At 41.9% G+C, this 17,848-nt stretch overlaps 1 protein-coding gene across 3 annotated transcripts in view; it reads right to left on the bottom strand.

The window, feature by feature from the left end:
* adamts9 (ADAM metallopeptidase with thrombospondin type 1 motif, 9) overlaps window positions 1–17,848 on the bottom strand; it is a 282,624-nt gene that overhangs the window by 224,857 nt on the left and 39,919 nt on the right. For all 3 annotated transcript variants that reach the window (XM_078209509.1, XM_078209510.1, XM_078209511.1), the window contains exons 4-8: window positions 9,557–9,828; window positions 8,946–9,029; window positions 8,727–8,851; window positions 7,231–7,271; window positions 6,299–6,404 (exon numbers count right to left, since the gene is read on the bottom strand). In XM_078209509.1, the coding sequence (XP_078065635.1) occupies window positions 6,299–6,404; window positions 7,231–7,271; window positions 8,727–8,851; window positions 8,946–9,029; window positions 9,557–9,828 (628 nt within the window). The remainder of the gene's footprint in view (window positions 1–6,298; window positions 6,405–7,230; window positions 7,272–8,726; window positions 8,852–8,945; window positions 9,030–9,556; window positions 9,829–17,848) is intronic.

The raw sequence follows: 17,848 nt of genomic DNA, 5'->3' as shown, positions 1-17,848 counted from the left end.
GTGGCAGCAGTCTGAACCACAATGACACCAAAGACGGATCTCATGATTTCAGTCTGAGCTTCCAGTGCAACACAGAGAAGTTAGGTGGTTTCTACCTGTGGTGCAATGGAAGTTGAAACATCAGCCACCAGACACCACAGCCTGTGGATGCAGTGGTAATGCAATGGCTGTAACTACCTCATCCACTCTGTGTGAAGGCCTGTGTCAAGTTGGAGCTGGACAATGCCATGCCTCTTGGCAATGACACTAAGCTCTGTGGCATGCCTGTCAATGCACCAAGCATCTAGGTGTCCATTAGTTCTCTTGTATGCCGCTCCTGAATAGTCCTTGCCGAGTCCCTTAGAGCAGAACCTCATCTGTGTCTTTGCCATCTGGTGTGCTGGCACACAAATGTTTCTATAGTCTGGTTGCAGCCCAATTGTATCCATTGATTCACTGCCCGCTGATCCTGAATCTGTACAATCCTGTACAGCTCGCACACTATCACTAACATGAGCTGCGAGTGTCAGATCAAGAAGTCAGGAGTCAGTTCTAGCTCTTTCCCTTCATGATGCCTCTTCACTGGCTGGCCGGGTGGAAGAAGCCAGAAATGCAGAAGGAAGAGGTTTGGAAAATGAGATCCACGGTCACACCAACTGCAGCTCAAACTAGGCCACAAAGCAGGATGGGGGTGAGGTGGAACATCCGACAGGAACATACTGTCACATTTAGTGTTACCTTGCATGTGAGATAGTATAAAACTGAGTCAGCAGCCCATTTCACACCATTACGTAAAGTCAATATCTACCTCAATTATTTTTCTCAGACAGATAAATTTTCCAACTCTTTCTAATTCTTGAAAAATGGACAGTGCTATCTTTGGGACAGTAAAGAGCACACTGATATTGTTACAAGAAAGTATCCATCATGTCCTATGAAATACTCTGAGGACTACATTTTACCGGGGGTGGGGGGAGGGGGGGGGTAATTGCCATGTTCAGCACCCATATCTGCCCCACCTCACCACTGACAACCCCACAGGAAGGTCAACTAGAGGTCAACTCTGCTACAACAGGCAGGGTAATTCGGTGGGATTTCCATTTTTCACGAGGGAGGAACTCCTGCACTCAGGAGCTGGTGGCCAATTCGACCCAGCAGCGCCAACAACTCAGTAGTGGGCACTGCCAGGACTGCATGCAGTCCCTAGGAAAAAGGTCCAATAAATCCCAGAGTGAGGTAAATCTGGGGTACTGGGCTGAGCGAGATTGGTCAGCTTAGGGAGGGGAACGGGGTGGGTTTCCCAGAGCAGGGGGTACGAAGGAAATAGGAGGATAATATCTTGGGGGGGAGGGGGGTGACAGCCAGACCCCCTACGATATTATCCCCTCTTCCTCCCACCCCCCTCCTTTAAAATCCTTTTTAAAAAACGGGCTGCCCTCTCCCACCTGCCTGCCCACGCCAACCATATCATGGTGTGGACAGTGTATTATCGGGCCAATTGTCTTGTTAACAAGTTCAATTGACTTCCAATTACTCATTTACATATAGCGGGCAGGCTGCCAATTTCAGCACCCGCCTACCTATCATTCTATGATGCTGAGTGGAAAAGTGGTGGATTTTACAGGCCAGACCCCTTCAAAGCCAAAAATACGCCCAGCAAAGACACATAAAACCCTGCACTTATTCTGAGTCTCCGAGGAACTGAATTTGTTGGTTGCATTGAAGACAATATTGCAATTTTGTTTTAAAATGCAATTTTGTTTTGACGGAATGATTTTAAGTCAATTTAAAAAGCAAATATACAAGTTGCACAACTTCTACAAATAAATTCCAATCAAAAACGCAATTGATTGCAATTCCGCACATAACATCCAGAACTCTATCACCTTGCCCACCATGGAATCGGCGCGGGCGAAGGTCCGACAACGGAAATCTCCATTGACCTCGAGTGGGAATTTCCGGTGTTGCCCAAGTGAGGCCGTAAAACCCCGGCCGTGACATGTTTGTTTATTCCGTGTTTCCTTATTTCAAAGGACATATCTCAGCTTGCATTCAACTTATTTTTCAACTTTCTCTCCCAGGTTATTCCCCTCCCACAGTCCTTGGTTGCGGGAGTAAGATGATCGCATGCACGGATGCACGACAAGCTACTGCCCGATTCATCCAACAGGCAGTGTGCCTCTGTCCGCTGCAGATAGATCAGCCAAGGCTTGCATAAACAAAGATCCCCTCTGGAGGAATGATGCCATGTGGGATTTTCATTCACTCAAACATTATATGGATTTTTTGACCATTTAAGGGGATGGTGTGGGGGTGGAGTGCAAGGGGAATGGGGGGTGGGGGAGGAGGGTGGGCAGCAGAAACAAAGAACAAACAAACAATTTGATCAAGTAATGTGATAAGTGACAAAACTGGCCTGCAAAGCAATGCAAAATCTATCAGGGAGTGCCAAAGTGAGTATTTTGGCAAGAGGTGGTGGGGACAGGATAGATGTGGTGAAGAAGCAGCTAATGAATGTGAAAGCATCACTCACTGCATGGAGTAAAGTCTCAGCATATTACTGGAAATGGCTGCCTGTCGAGAGATTGAAAGCCCGACAGGGATAGCAAATAGTGGGACCAGTGACCCTGACAGTAAAAGGATTAGGGTATGTACCCAGAGACTTAATTTAAAGGGAGAGTGAGCAAGGGGCCCTCTTTTCAAATAGCGGATATTTAAAAAAATATATAGTTACTGCTGTGAAAGTTGACAGCAATTTTTTTAAAAGATAGTTTGAGTATTTATTTTAATAGGCCACAATTTCTGGCAAAATGTGTTTTCTTTATTTTAGGAGATTATTGAACCTACAAAATGTGCATCAATTGAATGGAAATATCTTTCAAATTGCAAGGATGATAATGCAGGAATTTGGAAATAAAATCAGAAATGAAACTACAGAAATTTAGATACATTAAAATAAAACATTTAAATTAATATAAAATAAAGCTTCCTCCAATTGATTTAAGCAGCAGCCCTTGAATTCAAATGTAACAGAATTTGGACATGTACTCGAGGTTGCTAGGGAGAATGATAGCAAAGCTTTGGGAGTCCATTGCTTACACTCCAGGAGTAGTCACATTGGATGTGCACTTATGTCCACTTTGCTTTCATGTAAGTTGGGTACATACAGAAAGGAAATAGTGCATTTATTTAGTGATAGTTTTAGTTAATTAAGTCATGATTATTTGTGCATTTATACAAGTTAAAAGGTGAAAGTGTTGGCATGCTGTTACAAGGGTACAGGATTGAGGGAATCTTCCTCTCTTTGGATGTGTTGGAAAGAAGTGCTCTGGTGTCAAAGGTAGACTGTTATACAAAAGAGACAACATCAGTGACGAGTGATGTCCTGATGCTCCCTATAACTGTCACAGAGGACCCCTCTGGGTGAAGATCATCAGATGCTGTCCTTCATCTTTCTCTGCTTCTAAAGTAGGTAAGGCCACCTCTCAGCAATGCGATTGTCCAAACATTTTGGTAAAGGGAAGTTGTTTGGTGACCAATCTTGGAGAGATCTTTGCCTTTTTTGTGGTGCTCCTCTGTTGTTGGTCAGGTCACTTTTAGTGGGGTCATTATTCATGGGAGCAGAGGCAAGGCTTTACTACCCAGAATTCATCCCTCTTTTTCCTCCCTGAAGGGTTAAAGGGCAGCCAAATTTCAAAAGATGAATATATTGTGATAACTTCCATTTGATGTCGCACTGACAGATCATTTGAATGTTGTCACCTACAACCTTTAATTCTCAGAGTGGAATCACTTCCTGTTGTGATTTTGTAAAATAATGTGGATGCCATTGATGATGAATTTATCAGCGTACTACACCCATCTTCGTGGATGCTTGAAATAAGCGGTGCCATAAAAGTTGAATAACTATGAAAATAGCAGGGCAGGCAGGTGACTGTGGGTTCATGGCCACATGCAGTACTTGGTAAAATTGTCCTTTTGGTAAAGTGTGTATGTATACATATATAAATATATATATACATATATGTATCTTATATAGATATTCATTAAGATGACCTATGTGGCATGTATACATTGGTATCAGTGGGCTCCATTTCTTGAAACACTACATGACCGTTTTGCTTCATCCTTTGCTGCTCTTCCTTCTCTCTGACAATGCCAAACAGGTGGCACAGTGGTTAGCACTGCTGTCTCACAGCACCAGAGACCCGGGTTCGATTCCTGGCTTGGGTCACTGTCTGTGCGGAATCTGCACGCTCTTTCCGTGTCTGCGTGGGTTTCCTCCGGGTGCTCCGGTTTCCTCCCACAGTCCAAAAGACGTGCTGGTTAGGTGCATTGGCCAGGCTAAATTCTCCTCAGTGTACCCGAACAGGCGCTGGAGTGTGGCGACTAGGGGATTTTCACAGTAACTTCATTGCAGTGTTAATGTAAGCCTACTTGTGACACAAATGAATAAGCTTAAAAAAAATGTTTGCCAACAGCATACACCAAGTCCCGGGTAGCTCTCGCTGTGGACAGGGGATGGCTGGTGAGGGTGTTGGTGATGAAAATCTCCCAGTGGTTTAGCGCTGATAGACGCAAGTCCAGGGCCCAACAAAACACACAAGGTGTAAATAAAACACTGAAAATGTTGTTCTTGGCTGGAGGAGTCACAATTCAAACCCTCTACACTCTTCAGATTCAGGAGCTCACTTGTTTCAGTTGTCTCTGCAGCACCCGCTCCTTATAATTCTCATTCTAACTTACCCACATGCTTTTTGAATGAAAGCATGAATCCCAATGCTAAAATGATACTGGCCTCATTACAATACATGGAAATGAGACTGCCCAAGCCTCTGCAGGTAAGTCATGGGAAGGTCAAAACACACAAGGCAATCAGGTGATTGCCTTTGAAGTGGTCTGCAAAAATAGTAACTTGCCGAAACAAAGCTGTGAAAACTCAAGGCAATGTAATTATACTTCCTTTATGAGCAAAACATGCTGTGTGAAATCGCAATTAACTGTATTTTTGGTTACTTGTATGAATATTTTCATTACGGGCACTTGCAAGATAATGGTATGAACTGAAATTAAATCGGAGTTTATTTAATTCAATATACTCATTATACCTTTAGAAACGAGGAGGGGAGAGAAAAGACAGAATTTTCAAAAGTGTGAGGGATCAGGAACATGTATAAGTGAGGAGGAATGTTTAAATTGGATTGGGATCATGGCTAAAAGTGAGCAAATAATGCAGAGGTCTGAAGTGTTGAGAGTGGGACTGCGTCTAGGAAGAGAAAGCCGAGAATGAGTTGACATTATAAGGAGTGTTGGCGGAGCAGGTCTTATATAGAGAATGGAGCCTTCACATTCGAGGAATGCTTGGAAGAGATGAGAAAGAATTCAGAAGAAAGCAGCAAAGTGGAGAAATGAGTTGTTGAAGCAACTGAAGAGATGGGACAGGGAAATGGAGGGATGTTCCTCTCGTGGTTCATTTTCCTCGGTGTTTAAAGAGTTCTATGTTTTATTTTTACACCATATAGTGCATCACATAGGAAACTGCCATGGCAGCTGTATCACGACAAAATTATTTTGTTGGGGCATATTTACTTTGGTGAAATGCGTTTGGGGAGAGAATTAAAACTAGATGGAAAGTTATTGTGCAATATTCACAGCATTATTTCTTCCCTACATTGGCTTCCAGTCTTCCCAGAAACCCAAAGCCTCAGATTTAAAATCTTCATCCTCATGTTTAAATCTCTTTATGGCCTTGCTTCTCCTTATCTCTACAACTCCAATTAATGCAAATGCCCATTTCCCCCAACCCAACATTGCTAACTCTGTCTTCAGCTGTGCTTCATTCCAAACTCCGGAATTCCATTCCCAAACTCTTCTACCTTTACACCAGCCTTACTTTCTATAATGACTTCCATAAAACCACTACAGTAACCAAGTTTTTGGTCACATCTCCTAAATAAAAGTGAATAATGCTAATTTCTTTTTCAAATTCCATCTCTGGGACATGCTTCAGGGTACATATTACAGTAAAGGCCATCCCATATAAAGCACATTGTTATTGCAACTTAAAATAAATGATACATAATTCACACATAAGCATAAAGGGAAAATTTGTTATAAAGTTGTAATATTAGTATTGAATGGAATAATCCAAGTTAATTCAAACATCAAAACATGTAGATCTGTATGCAAGTTATTACACATATATAATCATGCAGGCTAACACAAAATATCGAACTTCTGCATTTACGGTGTATTTGAAAGTGAGACAGTTTCCAGATCACAATATCAATGGTGCATAAAATGCCAATGTAAGACTTACACATGCCCAAGCTCATGGGCTATTGTGAAAGCAGTACTTAATCCATTATCTTCACTAATGGAGCAACTTCGATAAGGATCACATACAGTACCAAGTTCAGCCAAACCTATACAAAATCCAGAGAGGTAAATTATTTGCCAATCCTTCCACATGCTGAAGCATCAGTGACTGCACCAAACTTAAACTTAAGAAAGATAAGAAAAAATGCATTTGTCAGAGATAATAAAAATTGATGGGTGATTGTGTGTTGTGAATTATTACACAGATAATTAACTGATTTAAATTACTTCCAAAATTAAAGACATAAATTTGCGCTTCTCTTATGTAGAAAACCAGCCCAAAATATTTTTTAAAAATCTTTATTCTTTGAGTTTTGTACCCTATTCCTGGGTTATGTCTCCCCAGAAGCAGATGCCCATCAGGACATTAAGAGGACATTAGTTATAGGAGTCTTCAGTTTAAAATTTATTTATTAGTGTCACAAGTAGGCTTATATTAACATTTCAATGAAGTTACTGTGAAAATCCCCCGGTAGCCACACTCCTGCGCCTGTTTGGGTACACTGAGGGAGAATTTAGCATGGCCAATGCACCTAACCAGCACATCTTTTGGACTGTGGGAGGAAACCGGAGCACCCAGAGGAAACCCATGTAGACACAGGGAGAACGTGCAGACTCCGCACGGATAGTGACCCAAGCCAGGAATCGAACTGTGAGGCAGCAGTGCTAACCACTGTGCCACCATATTAAATGTCAGGAGAATCTTTCTCTCCATAATTCAAGAGAATCCCTACTATTTCACCTGCTGAAATCCTCTAATTTAGTATAGACTTGGAACCTTCCTTGTTCACACAAATCAGCAATTCAATAGATCAGCTCACTGAGTCATTAAAGACCAGTAAGAGCATTCTATCAAAAGACAGAAATACTTACCCAAAGTGTCACATTTATCGCGAGCTCTGCAAATATCTTGCCTAAAGGAAAACACACATTTAATTGAAAACCGTGTCCCCAGAAGTTGAGTAAAAACAATTTTATTCTCTCTACGCAAAATGCACTTATTAATTTTATGCAAAGTTATTGCATGTCCAAAGTGGTTATTGAGTCACTTTCAAAAAGTGGGAAAGAAAATTTGGCCTTTATTATCATACATTGTTTGAATGGCCAGTACAAAATTTAAACCATCTGTTTTCTCCATGATTACATGAACAGTTCTAAAAAATGGATTTTTTTTCTCCAAGTCTTCAATTCTAATCTCCATTTACAAATTTAGGAAATAATGGAGCTTGTATAATGCTAGCAACAGTATTGATTTTGAAAACAGAAAATTAGTTTATTTTTGATCAATTTTTAAGGCAAGTCACTTCAAATGAGGGAAAAAAACAATGTTATGATATCATTTTCTATTCCTCAGATCAAGTTAGGAAGTGTTGTTACAAATGTTAACTTCAGTGGCTTAATAGTGCTTGAAGTAACTTAAAATATTTTTTAAAAATCACTTTGTTTGCATTAGAATTGAGAAAGACAACATCGATATTTACAATATCCTCCATCAAAAATCCAATCTTCTTTTTAAAACAGGAGCACAAAATGTAGGAAACAAAACCTTCAATAAGTGTCCTGGTTTAATTTGAATATTCCTAACATTTACAAATGAATTTCTTCCAAGGTACACCTCATTTATCAATCACTATTCCATCAAAAGTCAGGGGGGAAATCAAGATGCAGTTACTCAACCACCTCAGTGTGTGGAAGTGGGCTGGAGATAGTATTCACTCAAAGTATGCCATCTAATGTCAATGAACATAAAATAGAATGATCAACAGATAAGTGGGCAGACACGAAGGATCATGAGGTCATAGGTTCATAAATTAAGAAGATGACTGGCATGAAGAAAGAACAAAGAGGTAAGCAGGAAAGAGCCTCAGTGAATCCTAAGTCAATAGAAAGGGAGGTGGAAGATAAATCAGCAACACAATTAAAACAATTTTGAGAAAAAATTTGAACAACCACAAACGTAGCTTTGTGCTGAGGTATGGCCAAATTAAACATTGAGCAGCGTTTTCTCTATATGGCTCCCAAACTATCACTCTAACCCAATCGCAACGGAATACTCCAGCCAATACAGTATGGAAATTTCACTATTCATTCGTACCATTTATGGTCTGATATAATGGGGGGAATTCTCCCATCCTGTCCGCCACGGGAATTGTAGCGGGTGACGGGGCGGATCATGCAAAGGTCCATTGACCTCGGGTGGGATTCTCCGGTTTTGAGGCGAGCGCGGCCAGAGAATCCTGCTCAACGTTCAACTTGGGGTATTTCTGCGGAACCTGTTGGCTGATTTGCATAGTGTTTCCTGCAACTGCTTCGGCCATTTCACAAAGGAATCCATTACTTTAAATAATGCAAAGAATATTTTGAAATACCTTGTGATAAGTACAGCTGTATCATGATGAGAATGGTGGTTTTCATCTGGATTATTCTGTTTCTGTTGCCATATACAGAAATTCTTTAATGTTGTTTGAGCATTGAATGATATAGCTGGACCATCCTAAAGATGATAAAGAAGCAGTATCAAGTAAATCATTGATATTTTAGCACTTTAATTACATTTTGAATGTACAAGCATCTAATTAAAATGTTACCTGCTCACTATTTATAATAATTAGTTTCACAACTACGATATTTATAAGATTTCCAATACTTGGATCTTTATAGATAGTAGCCACCTGCAAAAATAAAGAAAGAGTTAAACATTAGGAGGTAACACTAAATGAAAATAAAAAAGGGTGTACAGCTGAAGGATTAAACTCTGTAGTTTCTGTTTCCAGCTGCTGACAGGCCTGCTGTGTTTTGTAGCGTTTTCCAGATTTTTAAAATATATATATATATATTTTAGAATGTCAGAATAATATGAAGTTTTTCATCTGGAACTAGTTACATTTTTTAAAAAGATATAAAATAGTAATTCCTACGGAGCAGTTTCAAAGAGGTTGATCTTTCGAACAGTGTCAAACTTAATCAGACAAGTTGGCTGATTGAGGTTGACATATTAAACAGGAGATGCAAAACGGGCAATAAAATGTAACATTCTATGATTTAGTATATCAGAGATCAATATGTTTAACAGGTATTAAAAGCATCTACTGCTGGCCTTTCAAAATGTGTACCTGTAAAATGAGAAACAGAAATAGAGTATTGAAGGAAATATCAATATAAATAATGCAGTTAAGGAAGTACTGACAGCAATACTTACAATGGACATTAACGTGAGAACGTAATGTTGTAGATTTGCTCCATGATGTTCAACCATTCTGCTGTCTGCAACAACCATAACCTCAACATACCGAGGGTATGACAGAAACCGTTTTGTTCGTTTGTGACTTGCTGCTCCAGTGGTATTGTTATCCATGCCAGCTAAATTGTGCATTGTAATACTATTTCTGAAGTTGCTCAGATCAGACAAAATATTGCTGGATAGTCCTTTATTCCATTTCCTTTTGTTTTTATTTTGGCTATGTTTATGACCTATGATCCAAAGAGAGGGAGAAAAAAAATCCTAAAGAAAACTTTTTAAACCAATTTTCATGTGAAGTAGAACAATACAAAACACTCAACTTCTAGTTATGCTGATGTTAAATACGGTACACCAACACCTTCAAGACAGGGGAAAGTTAAGTTGAAACAAATAAAATATTTCTATGACATCCACCACATTCCTGGACAAAACATATTTAAGTATGTCTGAATAATCATTAGCCCAATTGTCAGGTAGAAATTTAATTCAGTACGTCCATATATTTTTTTCCTACAATTTAGGCTTTTGTGCTTCTGAGAATTCAGTATGCAAGAACAAAACATTTTTTAATGCCTAATCGGTAGTGTCTTGGGCCAAACATCTTCAGCTGCTTCATCAATTACCTTCCTTCCATCATAAGGTCAGAAGTGGGGTTATTCGCTATAGATTGTACAACATTTAGCACCATTCACAATTCCTCAGTTATTGAAGCAATCCATGTCTACATGCAGCAAGACCTGGACAATATCCAGGCTTGGGCTGACAAGTGATAAGTAACGTTTGTGCCAGGCAATGACCATCTCCACCAAGAGAGAACCTAACCATCACCCCTAGACATTCAATGGCATTACTATCGCTGAATCCCCTGTTATCAACATCCTGGTGGTTATCATTGACCAGAAACTGGACTAGCCATGAAAATACTGTGGCTACAAGAGCAGGTGAGAGGCTAGAAGTAACTCACCTCCTGTCTCCCAAAGTCTATTCACCATCAGTGTGTACCATCTACAAGATGCACTGCAGGGGCTCACCAAGGCTCCTTCGGTAGCACCTTCCAAACTCATGACCGCTACTATCTAGAAAAACAAGGTCGGCTAACATACAGGAACACCACCACCTGGACGTTTTCCTCCAAGTCACTCACCATCCTGACTTGGAAATATATCACCATTCCTCCAGTGTCATTGGGTGATGGCACCCTAACTGAAGATTCGTCACAGCGCTCACCCACATCTGCACATAGTCACAAACCTCGGTGGGACCTAGTTTTAGACTAGGCTCAAGGTCACAATCAGGTGAGCACAGCTTACTCCCTGATCTAGAGCAGGCAGAGACAGAGACACCCCAAGGTGCCGGCACTCAGAGGACTGCTGGAGGACAGGAATCTGCTGAATCCAAGTCAGGTGTCAAGCCTCTGGACTTGGTTCTATTTCAGTTGGTGTAACTGCAAAGACAAGCTCGGGAATATCGGAAAGGACTACATTCCTCAAATTGTAAGGCACAATGAAGGAATCTGGCCGCTTCAGTCCGAGGTGATAGCACCGGCATGCCATCCCATCGTGGGATGGCAGTGTCCGGGGAGACCTTGGTCCAGGACATTGGTCCTTCACTGCTGCATGAGCTGCACTTCATCTCGGAGCACTTGCTGGCATCCATCAGTGTCAACGTAAGGTGCCTGGGGACAACATCTCATTTTCATTCCAGCTGTCTCTTCTCCTCAATTGTCAGCCAAAGTAGCTCGACACCCTGGGGCTCTCCACCCATGTGACTCTGAATTATCGGCCAATCCGAATCCCCTTTTCCTGTGACCCCAACAACTCCAGCTCCATAGGCTGAGGACGGTACAGTTGCCACACAGCAGGTCCTTGAATGCAGGCCAGGGCCCTCCAGGTCTTAGCCCTCCAGAGGACGGCCACCAAGGTCATCACAGATAACAGGGAGTAGCAGTCAGCAGGCCACCTCCACCTTATCTATGGATGTCAGTGGAGCACTGAGATGTAGTGTGAGGTTTAGAAAGTTATGGTGTAGTTGCACAACTTGGGTATAAACACTTGTACAGAATGCTGATGATTATGCCCAATCATGTCTCCTTGTCTATGGTTCCTTGTTATGATGAGCAGTGTTCATGGAGATCAGATGTAAACACTGATTGCTGCACAAACTGGAGGCAAATGTCGCAGTCCAGTGTCTCTCCTCTGAGCAGTGTGTAACCTTCTGACCACAGTGAGTGACCCATTTGAAAGTTACTCTCCAGATCAGTGATCTTGCACCTTGATGTGAATTGTGTTTGCTGCAGGAATCTCAGACCAAAGTGTCACACAGTTCCATGATGTTCTCTGTGTGTTCTCAACAAATTGGAGACCCCTCCTTCTTGCCAGCATTGCTGACAGGTTAAGGTGTGCTGCTGAAGGGAACAGATGATGATGCCTGTCAAAGGATCAAGTACTCTTAAAGTCCACATCCCTGCTCTGTCTCAGCAGCGTCTCCATGATATCAGCCTCTTCACAGAGCATATGGGCACTGCCCTCAGTCAGGCTTTCCCATGGAGATTTTAGAGCCACATGAGTGTAGCTGATGGCACTTGTGGGGGACTAGAAATCTCAGAAAGTTCCAGCGCTCTTGCTTCCTGGCTTGCCTGATCTCTCTCAAAGTTGGCAAAATTGTGTGCCTCGGCAAAAATGGCATCTGTGACTTCCTGGATGCATTTATGAGTGAAAGCTTGTTTGGTCCCCAGGGGACCCCCTGGAAGGAACCATTGCTGTAGAATGGCAGTTACTTTCACTGCCACTGGTGGTGGATGCTCTCCAAGTCCCCTTTGTGCCAAATCCTGCAGAAGGTGGCATATGTGAGTGACAAGCTCCCTTGAAATGCACAGGTGCCAGCAACATTGGTTCTTGCTCATCTGCAGGTAAATGATTTGGAAGAAGGTGTAACTGGTGTAATCAGCAAGTTTGCGGATGACACGAAGATGGCTGGAATTGCGGATAGCGAAGAGCATTGTCGGGCAATACAGCAGGATATAGATAGGCTGGAAAATTGGGCGGAGAGGTGGCAGATGGAGTTTAATCCGGATAAATGCAAAGTGATGCATTTTGGAAGAAATAATGTAGGGAGGAGTTATACAATAAATGGCAGAGTCATCAAGAGTATAGAAACACAGAGGGACCTAGGTGTGCAAGTCCACAAATCCTTGAAGGTGGCAACACAGGTGGAGAAGGTGGTGAAGAAGGCATATGGTATGCTTGCCTTTATAGGATGGGGTATAGAGTATAAAAGCTGGAGTCTGATGATGCAGCTGTATAGAACGCTGGTTAGGCCACATTTGGAGTACTGCGTCCAGTTCTGGTCGCCGCACTACCAGAAGGACGTGGAGGCGTTAGAGAGAGTGCAGAGAAGGTTTACCAGGATGTTGCCTGGTATGGAGGGTCTTAGCTATGAGGAGAGATTGGGTAGACTGGGGTTGTTCTCCTTGGAAAGACGGAGAATGAGGGGAGATCTAATAGAGGTATACAAGATTATGAAGGGTATAGATAGGGTGAACAGTGGGAAGCTTTTTCCCAGATCGGAGGTGACGATCACGAGGGGTCACGGGCTCAAGCTGAGAGGGGCGAAGTATAACTCAGACATCAGAGGGACGTTTTTTACACAGAGGGTGGTGGGGGCCTGGAATGCGCTGCCAAGTAGGGTGGTGGAGGCAGGCACGCTGACATCGTTTAATACTTACCTGGATAGTCACATGAACAGCCTGGGAATGGAGGGATACAAATGATTGGTCTAGTTGGACCAAGGAGCGGCACAGGCTTGGAGGGCCGAAGGGCCTGTTTCCTGTGCTGTACTGTTCTTTGTTCTTTGATCTTTGTAGCAAAAGCGCCATCTATAGACCTCGGTTCCAGCGACATGCATACAAATGACGGCTCTCTGAGGATCATCCTCTGCATGAGGAGGGCTATGGATGCACACTAGACATGAGACTTAACTCCGTGAAAAGATATTTTTAAAAAGCTGAAATAACCAGAACAAAACAAAAGAAAAGTTAACATTAATCATGATTATGAGCCTATTCAGTTTAAAATTGTTGGAGAGCAATTTTAGTAATTTGCTAGCTGTTTTCTAGCAATTGTATCTCAAGAGTTAATTATCTCCCCGCAAAGACCCTTTCCAAATGACTGGATACATTTTGGTAAAGTTGTTGAAAGACATAGATTCTTCATGCAGTGTGTGCTATCAATGCTTTCCCAGTTATCATGCCTTGACACAAAGCCAATGAGGAACAGTCCAGCCAGAGTCTCTTTACCACTACTACCAATATATCCCATACAGGACAACGCGTTCATATCTTACATTCAACAGACCCAGACATACATTCTTTATCCCTAGAACCAACTTCTTTTACTTAAACACCAGTTTTACTTAACAATGTAAGCGCTAAGTATGCATCATTTCCTAAACATGGATAGGAATCCAATGTACAGGTCACCATGTTCAATATGTAAATTAAGCACATATTTAAAGAAAAATAAATGCGTGCCCACTGGATAATTCTAGGTGTTGAATCTTGAAAAATAGCAGAACGACACTGACAGAATGAGAAAAATAACAGATGGCACTTGTGATTGTGACACTGTAGATTGTAATAAGTTGACCCAGTGTATAAGACAATCCCATTTTTGGTGCAAAAATCATGCCTTTACATATACTTGGCAAATAAGTTGATCCCTTTTTCAGCTACAAAATACCATCCTCACATTAATAATCAGCATCAATTTTTCACCGCAGGAATGCATGTTTTACTTACCTTATATACTGTGAGTCAGGCATGGGATGAAGCGGAGGATACAGGCTGTGTTGTGAAGTTTTAGACAGACGTTTAAGAGAGAACAGATCATGCATGGCCTGACGAGTGCCAAACAGAAATGGGTGCACCAACAAAATGACAAGTACAAAGCTGTTTTCAAGCTAAAAGTGGTAACATTTAGGGGCGGCACGGTAGCACAGTGGTTAGCACTGCTGCTTCACAGCTCCAGGGACCTGGGTTCGATTCCCGGCTTGGGTCACTGTCTGTGTGGAGTTTGCACATTCTCCTCGTGTCTGCGTGGGTTTCCTCCGGGTGCTCCGGTTTCCTCCCACAGTCCAAAGATGTGCGGTTTAGGTTGATTGGCCAGGCTATAAATTGCGCCCTAGAGTCCTGAGATGCGTAGGTTAGAGGATTAGCGGGTAAATATATGGGGGTAGGGCCTGGGTGGGATTGTGGTCGGTGCAGACTCGATGGGCCGAATGGCCTCCTTCTGCACTGTAGGGTTTCTATGATTTCTACGATTTCTATTTGCCAACTCATCAAATAACTGTGATTTAGTGAAAGAATTCTGTCTGCCCTGAAGGTGCCCAACACCAAATGCCCATCAGAATAGGGATCAGCCACTGGCCTGCTCTCAAAAAGCATGCATCAAAGTAAGTCGTCGAAATTCACGGAAGTTTTAAGTTTATTTATTAGTGTCACAAGTAGGCTTACATTAACACTGCAATGAAGTTACTGTGAAAATCCCCTAGTTGCCACACTCTATTCAGGTACACTGAGGGAGAATTTTGCATGGCCAATGCACCAAACCAGCATGTCTTTCGGACTAAGGAGGAAACCCACGCAGACACGGGGAGAATGTGCAGACTCCGCACAGACGGTGATCCAAGCCGGTAATCGAACCCAGGTCCCTGGCGCTGAGAGGCAGCAGTGCTAACCATTGTGCCACCATGCCGCACACAAAATGGTTGCATTGTCACCATAAATGCAAAGTGTATATACGCACTTAAGTAAGCCTAGTCAAAGCCTGAATTCCAAAGATTTCAGAGCAACAGCTTGTTGGTGTAGCCATTTTATGGAACAGAACAGCCAGTGATGCGGCAAAAATTCCAAATTGATCATCGACGACTAAAAGATCTCGGTGCCAAAATGACCAGTTTCCAGCGATCCAACATCACGGCAAAAACACAAGCACCCATTGAGCCACATCGACAATATTATGGATGAAATGCCCATGAATTAAATGTGCGCAGCAGCTAAACTGCGGAGTGGAAAGATTCAAAAACAGTTCTAGTGAAAATGACAGGAAATGCGAAGACAAGATTCATGGTGGGACTGGCCTGCATGGCCGAGGGAACAAAATTAAAGCCTTTGGCGATTTTCAAATGTAAAACAGGGAGCTGAAAATTAAGCTCCCTGCAGGAGCTTTTGCACATGTCCATGACAAGGGTTAGATGGATGAGGATGGAGTGAAGTTATGGATCGAATGTGTGTGGAACAAATGTTCCAGTGTAATTCATTAGTATGGGACAGTCAAGTAAATCATACTCGATGAAGTAATACAGAAGATCGACTAAGGGACTGCAATGGTGGCTACCCATATGGATTTTAAGAAAGTTTTTGACAAAGGAAAGACTGGCTAACAAAACGGAGGCTCATGGAATAGGCGGTTCAATGTCAGTTTGGGTAAAAAGAATTGGCTTAAATGGCAGGAAAGAGTGAGTCATGGTTGTTTTTTAGGCTGGCGAATAGTAGACAGTGGATTTGCTTCATTGATATACATGGATGACTTAGATATTAGAATACAGAGTAAAATCTCAAAATTTGCTAATGGTATCAAATTTGGAGGTTTGTCTGACAGTGAATATGATACCAATTGACTGCAACTGGAAATAAGATAGGTTAACAGAATGGGCAGACAAGTTTGCAGATGGAATTTAAGATAGAGAAGTGTGAAGTGATGCTTTTGGCAGAGGGTTAGGGAGAGGTAATATTGATTCAATGGCACAGTCCGAAATAATGTGCAGGGACAAAGGGACCTGGGTGTTCAGGAGCTTAGTCCTTTGAAAATGGCAGGACATATTGAGAGAGCAGTTAGTAAAGCCTATGGATTCATGGTCTTCATGAATAGAAGTAGTGAGTACAAAAGCAGAATACATATGCTGAATCTGCATAAAGCTCTGGCTGACCACATCTCAGAGTATAGTGTTCAGTTCTGGTCATCACATTTTAGGAAGGATATGAGTAAGGATCCTTAAAAAGGTACAGAGAAGATTTGCAGCACTGATGTAGGGATGAGGGTTTTTAGCTTCAAGGTAAAGTCCGAGAAGCTGGGTTTGTTCTCCTTGGAGCAACGGAGAGATTTGATAGAGGTGTACAAAATTATGTCAGGTTTAGATAAGATAGTCAAAGAAAAACTCTTCCCATCTGTTGATGGTGCAACAACTCAGAGACACAGATTAAGAGATGTAGGGAAGATCTGAGGCAGAACCTTTCTTTAAGCATTTAGTGGTGATGACCTGGAACTCGCTGCCCACAAGGTGGGTGCAAGTGGAGACAATGAATGATTTTAAAATGTGAAATTGGATGGACACTTGAGGGAAATAGACTGACAGAGTGAGGAAATGAGACTGACTGAATAGCTCTCGGGAGAACTGGCATTGATTCAATGGGCTAAATCACCTCCTTCTGTGCTGTTATGGATCTATGATTTTAGGACTTGATGTTCAGATTCTCAATAACTGATGAGATCAAGAGATGAAATAACGCCCACTCAGCTGTTGTACAGAGGATCTAACATCCATAGTTTAACCTTTGGATGTGTGCCTCAACAAGCAATTCAAGGATCATGTTCACGTTGATTGGAAGAGGTGGATGGTTGATGAAACAAAACCTTTGCAAAGAGTGGACGTATGCGTGCTGTCTGTTATCAAATCAAGGGATGCTATCAGTGCACCAAAATCAGATTGTTCAAAAAATGCAGAATCTCCAATTCAATCGATGGAGAGGAATGTGGAGGGGATGACAATGAAACTGAAAGTTCCAAATCTGAGAAGATTGGGTCCTTACAAAGATACCAGAGCCAGGATGAACCCAATAAACTCTTGGCATTGGGTGCCAAAGACAATGAAATTGATGGTTCCAAAATGCTTTGATTGTGGTTAAAGATGTCATTGCACAATTAATTCCTGCAAAAAACCATGCAACGTTAAGTTAGTATGAATTACCAGTGTTTTTTTTACTTTTGAAAATGGCAACCACCTATACCGGCAGTTCACATTTTATACTTAGCGTACAAGTCAACCGCAGTTTTTGGAAGGATACTTGGAGGCTTCAAAGGTCAAATTATATGGCCTGACCTACGGTGTATGTTGTAGCATTTTTTAATTACACAAATGCATGCATAATCCAAAACACACACGTTTGCCTTAAACTATTGCTACTATGGCAAACAT

The sequence above is a fragment of the Mustelus asterias genome, chromosome 3 (genome assembly GCF_964213995.1).
Source record: "Mustelus asterias chromosome 3, sMusAst1.hap1.1, whole genome shotgun sequence".
Classification (NCBI taxonomy): domain Eukaryota; kingdom Metazoa; phylum Chordata; class Chondrichthyes; order Carcharhiniformes; family Triakidae; genus Mustelus; species Mustelus asterias.
This window is presented reverse-complemented; position numbering and strand designations above follow the sequence as displayed.